At 33.4% G+C, this 7,353-nt stretch overlaps 1 protein-coding gene across 2 annotated transcripts; it reads left to right on the top strand.

The window, feature by feature from the left end:
- The first annotated feature begins 217 nt into the window (after positions 1 to 217).
- On the top strand, positions 218 to 6,221 carry LOC133295992 (glycine-rich cell wall structural protein 1.0). Of its 2 annotated transcripts, none has more exons than XM_061494937.1 (8): positions 218 to 472; positions 3,793 to 3,873; positions 4,165 to 4,250; positions 4,335 to 4,409; positions 4,581 to 4,681; positions 4,776 to 4,919; positions 5,033 to 5,095; positions 5,495 to 6,221. In XM_061494937.1, exons 1-8 carry the CDS (start codon positions 350 to 352, stop codon positions 5,935 to 5,937), a joined length of 1,116 nt encoding a protein of 371 aa, XP_061350921.1. In that variant the 5' UTR covers positions 218 to 349; the 3' UTR covers positions 5,938 to 6,221. The 2 variants fall into 2 exon arrangements, with proteins under 2 accessions (XP_061350921.1, XP_061350920.1); XM_061494936.1 differs by having other exon boundaries at positions 5,477 to 6,221.
- The last annotated feature ends 1,132 nt before the right edge of the window (positions 6,222 to 7,353 follow it).

The following is a 7,353-nucleotide window of genomic DNA, read 5'->3' as shown; positions in this document are numbered from 1 at the left end:
AACAAAGTATACTCTGTTTTTTTTTTATAAACATTTATCTCTGGTTTAATTATCTTTTATTAAAAAAAATTATAAAAAAAAGCAGAGAAGCCAATCTAAGCCGTACGTGTGACCCACACGCTGGCAGGGATGACAAAAAAAGAAAAGATGATTGAGGCATGCAGCAAGGGTTTCACTGGTATAACCCCAAACCCGTAAGCGTAACATTCGGACCCTGAGGTTTTAGAGAGAAAAAAAAACACTTTATAATCTTCTATCGTCTTTCTCTTCTTTTTTTCATACTCTCGCTTAGGGTTTTAAGCTTAGGGTTTCCCATTCCCATTCTCTCTCTCTCTCTTCCCAAACAACCATGGATAGGTACCAGAAAGTTGAGAAGCCTAAACCTGAATCTCCCATCAACGAGAATGAGATCCGAATCACTACCCAAGGCGCTATCCGAAACTACATCACCTACGCCAGTTCCCTTCTTCAGGTCCTCATTTTTCCCCTTTTGCTTCAATGAATCTGCATTTTCCTCGATTCTTTTGCATGCCGAGTTGTTTTGTGTGTTGGCGTAGTATTTGATGAATCGATGATTCAACGAATGTGAACCCGTAGTGATATATATTTTTTTGCTTTTTTTTATATTTTTTTATTTCGTTGTGAGGATTGAGGTTGTCTTATCAGTTTCTGGGTTTTTGAGGTGGCATTTTCGGAATGTTCCGAGTTGTCGGATTCGTGTTTTTAACATTGCTTATTGATTGATTTACAATTGACGAGGTTTGTGTATTTGAGTTGTCTGTGATTGGTGTCATTGTGTGTTTCCGTTTGTTCTCCTAGCCTTTGATTGTATGTAGATATTAGGTTACGAAATAAATAAATAAATAATTAAACTACCCTTCATTGTTTTTTAACAATTTGGCCTATAAAGTTCAGGGTAAGTGTTAGTGGTCCTTGTTAATATTATTAAGAGCTTGTAATGGGCATAGTTTATTTAATCAATGCATAGAAGAAGGAATTGTTGTTTTGTGGATTATTCAAGTTGTTATATATCTGTTTTGATGTGGTATTTTTTGGAATGTTCAGTGGCTTTTGGTTTTCTTTTGTTTGACTAATTTGGGGTATCTATTTTGTTCGGTTCCATGCTTTTTCCAATCATCAAAATGGTCCATACTGTAATTCTAGAACAGGGATGATACATGATGTCTGCAATTTGTGTATTTGTAATAGAAATGATTTAAATTAGCAGAAAGAAGAAGAGGACCACTACAAGAAGAAATCCCTCATACAACATTCAATTAGGGAGATTGGGGAAATTACTAATTAATTAAACCTTTGGTATTAGGAAATAAGGAGCCAAGTTCATTTTAATGGATAATGACAACAATCTAGGCGATGATTGGCTTTTACATTTTGTTAACAAAAGCCAAGCAGCTGCATACCCAGAAATTTCTTAAACTGAGTAGGAAATTGAAGTAATTACAAATTAGGAAGTCTTCTTATAGAAGTAGAAGAGATTGAAAGAAATTGTTGTATTAAGAAATATATTAAATGAGAAAAACTAAAAATTTTCTTTTAAGTTTGTAAATCAAAATAAAATGATATTTATTTTTTAAGTTTTGAGGTTCTGTAGTTTTTCTTTTAGTATTTAAATCTCAACATTTACTTTTTAAATTTGTTAGTTATACACTTCATGTTTGAACCCATTCAACTTATCTGTGATTTTATGTTTTTGTTAATGTATTGACTCAAATAAGTTAATCTAAACAAGAACATAATTGTGGTGTCTGTTGCCTGTACCCTCCTCTCTCTCCCCCTCTTTTTTTCGTTTGTGCAAATTGCAGGGTAGGTGTTGGTATTCTGTGGTTAAGTTATTTATTCTGACAAAATTTGGATTGACATCATCAACAACAAAACCTTATCCCGCTAGGTGGGCTTATGTTGATCTTCCCCTACATGACCAAACTACCTTAGATGAGTTTGTGTCATTTTCTCATCAATATGTGCGACTTCAACCTTGTGAATTTTTTCTTATCTTTTATGCTTACTCATCCAGCTCCAGCTCCACACTATTATCTCTGCTACACTTAAAATTTGGGCCATTGTAATGGAAATTTTACAATTTCTGATTCAAATCATACAATTCGATGCAATAAACAAATGGAACAATTCCAATCAGAATTTGAATTGGAAACCTATTAGAATCATGATGTTGTGGTGCAGATTGGGGTGATTTGATGAATTGAAGAATTCTATAGTACCAGAAATGCTTTTTTTAAATTGGTGATTGGATCTAATAGGCTGATATAACAAATGGTATTAATTTTTCTTTGCTTTTTATTTTCCCAACGGACACTCAATCATTTGAAAATTCACCAAGGCCAGAAAAGAATCTGTTTTGCTCTGCCATTCTTCTGTTTCTATTCAAATGGAGACCTTATGCATCTTTGTGTGACTGTCGAACTCTGTTTGCCACGTTTTTTATGATTTTATTAATTTTTTGCTTGCATAATTTTTAAACATAATCAGATATTAATCTATGATTTATGTATATATGGTTTGACATATGTAAAATTTGTGATTAAAATTAGGTTTCTAAATATTTGGTCAAGTGTCATATGTGATATTATTCTTGTTAACTTGAATTAGCATTTTTTTCGCTTTACATGTATATGCATCTTTTACAATTTTTTTTAAAATTATTTATTACTCTGTTAACATATCTTATGCTACTATTCATTATTCAACGTTAAGAAATCAGCATTCAGATTCACAATGGGTGTCACAATTTGACAACGATGATCAGGATTACTTGACTTTTTTGACTTCTGTTTTTTATTCTTTTGTCACTCCTTTCTCATTTATTGAAATTATTGTACAATATTACTGAATTGCTTCTTTTACTTGCTGACTATAATTTATTTGAAACCTGATTTTGTTGTCTTTTCTTGTAGAAAAATCATTATATAAACTCTAATATCGTCAGTTGAAAGTTTTTTTTGAACATTTCTAGTTAGTTAATTGTTAGACCTCTTTACTGCAGTTATTTTTAATTGGGACATGTCATTTTGTGCTGTGTTTGTATTCATGTGTATGGGGTGTAAATGACTCAAGTGAAGCAAGCACTTGAAGGTCAGGTTTACTTGTGAAGAAAAGGATGATGCCCAAGCTTGACTCGATTATTTAAACAAGCCAAATTTAAAGCTCAGGCCTGACTTGTTTAAAGATATGAAGCTTGAGCCTGGCTTGTTTTAGCTTGATTATTTTCTTTCCCTTTATAAATTCTCTTCTTGAAGTATTTTGAAGTTTATTAATTTAGTATTTAGTAGACATTTTCATGCAAGAAGATGAAGTGAAAATCGGGGGAAAGAAAAGAAAGAATATTTGAAAATGGAAGTAAAGTAATTTTTATTCTCTAGATAAATGACAATATACTAAGTAATAGAAATGTATAAATTATTATCATCTGTACCACTTTTGTTATCTAAAATTAACATTTTTTTGTTGCATATACTCACTCGCATGATCTTTTCACGAGCTTTTAACATCAAACCTATAAAGCTTGAGCTTAGCTCAATTATATAATCGATTCTAAAGCCAAGCTTGAGCTTGAGCTTGTTTATTTAGATACACATACAAGCTGGATTGAGCATTTAACTAGTTTAGGTTAAATAGTTCATGGATAGCTGAACTCATTTACACCCCTACATGCCTATGCATGTTCTATTTATTCATATTTTGCAGATCTGCCAGAAACTAGTCATGATATGCTGGTTTATGCTGTTTTATTGTTGTATGTTGTAATCCATCCAGGAAAAGCATGCAAAGGAGATTGTCTTGAAGGCAATGGGACAAGCAATCAGCAAGACAGTTGCCATTGTAGAGATTTTAAAGGTCAAAACTCTTTGGAACGAGTTCCTCTCTTGTTCATTTTATTTTCTTTAAAATTTATGCAATTGACAGTCTAGCATATGTTTCCAGTAAAAAAGAGCGAAATATATGAAGAAATTTCAAATGGCCCTATAATAAATGGAAATAATGACAGACAATTGGGGGGTTCCCAGGCCAATAACTTTAGAATGAATGTTTATTGAAAAGTTAAAAAAGGTCAAAATCAAGAAAATACAGGATGCTTCAGAATTCAGGTTGATTTTTCCGTGACTGGCTTTGTATCTCCTTATGCAGAAGAGGATTGCGCTGCACCAAGAGACTGCAATCAGTTCAGTTAGCATAACAGATGTGTGGGAACCCATTGAGGAGGGTCTTGTACCGTAAGTTTATATGAAGCTTCCACCTTGTGCATGCATCTTTGTGTATTTGGGTAGCAAAGTTGCTGAACATCAAATTTAATGCAGTGTGGAAATGACTCGACATGTCTCTATGATCTCAGTCACTTTATCAACTAGAGAACTAAACAAAAACTCTCCTGGGTAAGTTCTTGAAAGAACTTGTATGATCTTATTTCTAATTTTTATTCAGGTTGAAGTGTTGCCTGTTATAATGGCCTGCTGGGGATAATTTCCAAGCCTATATCATGAATCCTTTCCTGGATTGTTTGACTTGACCTATTTAGGATGTTGTCTATATGATTTTGTTTATAGTTATCAAGCTCCATATAATGTGGAACAACCAAAGCCACACTTCAATTATCAGCAGCAAGCTATAAAACCTGCACATGGTCCTTATGATGCTGTAAATGAAGGTAACCATGCATATATCTTCTACAATAATTAGTCATCAGATTGTTAAATACACTATAGTTTCTAACTTTTAGCACATCCAATATCTTCTTTTAGTCTCGTATGGCCGAGGTCGAGGTCGTGGTAGGGGTAGAGGGAGAGGAAGGAATTGGGGAAGGGGTGGTTATGGATATCAAGGTGGTTATGGAAATTATCAAGGTGGATATGGGTATTACCAGGGTGGATATGCAAATTATCAAGGTATGGATTCTGAATGCTGAGTTATAGTGCTTTGGTTGTTCATCTTATTGTCTGGATGTTTATATAATTCTCTTTAGTTAGTCTTCTTTTTAATTGTGCTCAGTTCCTGACAGATAATGGTGGGTATTCAAATCGTGGCCGAGGGGGTGGGCGTGGAAGAGGTTGGGGGTATCGTGGTATGTTTACTTGATTGCATATTCTCCCCATTTTGCTGTGATGATGATAAATGTTAATGGATTTTCTTTATCTATTCTAATTACTTGAGTTTGTGCTCTTTGTTTGTTGTTTATTACCTTTTAATTTTGTTTTTCTGAGTAAAAATAACAGTAGGAAGAAAGAGCTTTTTTCACTCTAGGTCTGTTTTTTATCCTGCTTTATGTTTTTCCTCTTGAGGAATGCAACATGTAAATGCTACTTAGTTACCTATTTTCTTAGTTAATGCACTTATCCCGGCCAAATGTGAAAAACTGTTGTTATATTTATGAAGTATATATACCTAGAAGATGCTTCTTCAATCTGATTATAAGCTGAACTTTAACTACTGCGTTTTGTAACAGGTTATGAAGGTGGCAGAGGAGGTTATGGTGGCAGAGGTGGAGGTGCAGGTTACGAAGGTGGCAGAGGTGGAGGGGGTTCTGGTTATGAAGGTGGTAGAGGTTCTGGTTACGAAGGTGGCAGAGGTGGAGGTGGTTCTGGTTATGAAGGTGGTAGAGGTTCTGGTTACGAAGGTGGCAGAGGTGGAGGTGGTTCTGGTTACGAAGGTGGCAGAGGTTCTGGTTACGAAGGTGGCAGAGGTTCTGGTTACGAAGGTGGCAGAGGTGGAGGTGGTTCTGGTTATGAAGGTGGCAGAGGTGGAGGTTATGAAGGAGGCAGAGGTGGAGGTTATGAAGGAGGCAGAGGTGGAGGAGGTGCTGGTTATGAAAGAGGCAGAGGTGGAGGCAGGGGATATGGCCGTGGTAGAGGACGAATGGGTGGACGAATGGGTGGACGTTCAAGGGGTGGTGGCAACCAGGCATGATAGCAATGGATGCTATTGATTCTTGCTAAATGCTTGCCTTGACCAGTGCGGTTAGTGTTTATTAGAATGCTGTGTTGATAGTGTGATGTGGCTCATGATCCTGCATTATTAAGCAGTATTTTATGTTTTGTCATGAAATTGATACGGGGCAAGGTTTTGTTCATCTTTAGATTTAGCTGGAAAGCATCTTGGTTTTATGATTGCTGTAATTCATTTCAACTTTTATGGTTGCCAACACCATATTTTTATCTGTATCTGGTTTTTATATGGTTTTTTTTAATCAAAGTAGCTTTTCTGATAACCTTGCATGATGTTCAAATAAATCCAAGTAGTTACACTTTTACTGGAAAATGTAAATTTGGAATTCCATTTGCGTGAAGGGCATAAGGTTTATTATGCAGGCCATCATTAAGGTGATTAGTTATTAGAAAGTCTTCCATAACTTATTAATGTATTGGTATGTAAAATACATAAGTAAACTGAAAATTTAAGATAAAAATTTACTGGTATAAATAATTAACTGATATTGTCAGAACAGTCTTTAGTGATATATGTTATTGATCATATTTTCTTAATGGTGTTTTACAATTGAATTAATTCCATTGTTCACTTATTGAATTAAAGAAAAATGTGAAATGTAATTGGAGTAATTATTTGATAATTGTTTTTTATTTGTTACATTATAGGAGAGGAGAAATGAGATTTGGTAAATGATTGAATTTTTTTTAAAATAAATAAATAAATGTGATAAGAGAAATATTGAATATATATATATATATATATATATATATATATATATATATATGGAGAGAGAGAGAGAGAGAGAGAGAGAGAGAGAGAACTCGTAAATTGTGTTATCTTTTGTTCATATTTTCGTACTTGCATATTTGCATATATAATTACCATTTCATACTTGCATGAAAAAAATAAAATAATTAACGGATAGACTGACAAATCGTTGATGCAGTGTATGGGTTCACATACTGTCTCTGCATCAATTGTTAGGTTATCTGCAGATCGATATCTGATAATAGCTTATATAAAATAAAAGGAAATGAAATGAAATAAATATTTTATTTGTTTAAATGTTTTATGATAAAACAAAAAAGTATTATTAATTATAAAAGTGAAAGAATATTAAATAATATTATAAAAAATAAAGATGATTTTACCTCATATTTTTATTAATTAAAAAAATAAATTAAATAAAATGTAATAAAATGAATTCTATCATGCGTTATTTAATTTTGAATCATTCAAATACTAATGATTAAGATCTACCATGCTGACACTTTAAAAAATTTGATGTGTCGTGTTGGCACTTTTCGACACTCACCGATACTTTTCGACATTCCAATACTCTTTGCAAAGACTCAAAAAAGATTTAAAGATTATGTTGTGTTTCATTGAGTTTCA

Source organism: Gastrolobium bilobum, unplaced genomic scaffold, assembly GCF_033153095.1.
Source record: "Gastrolobium bilobum isolate Gb01-03AN ecotype WA unplaced genomic scaffold, APGP_CSIRO_Gbil_v1 utg35429, whole genome shotgun sequence".
In the NCBI taxonomy this organism is placed as follows: domain Eukaryota; kingdom Viridiplantae; phylum Streptophyta; class Magnoliopsida; order Fabales; family Fabaceae; genus Gastrolobium; species Gastrolobium bilobum.
Note: the sequence above shows the minus strand (reverse complement) of the source record. Positions and strands in the feature narration are given on the sequence as shown.

Bases quoted from the DNA above. Each gene is read 5' to 3' on its own strand.
- LOC133295992 (XM_061494936.1), top strand. From the start codon at position 350: ATGGATAGGTACCAGAAAGTTGAGAAGCCTAAACCTGAATCTCCCATC. The intron at 473-3,792 runs GTCCTCATTTTT...TAATCCATCCAG, and splicing joins ACGCCAGTTCCCTTCTTCAG to GAAAAGCATGCAAAGGAGAT. The intron at 4,410-4,580 runs GTAAGTTCTTGA...TTTTGTTTATAG, and splicing joins CTAAACAAAAACTCTCCTGG to TTATCAAGCTCCATATAATG.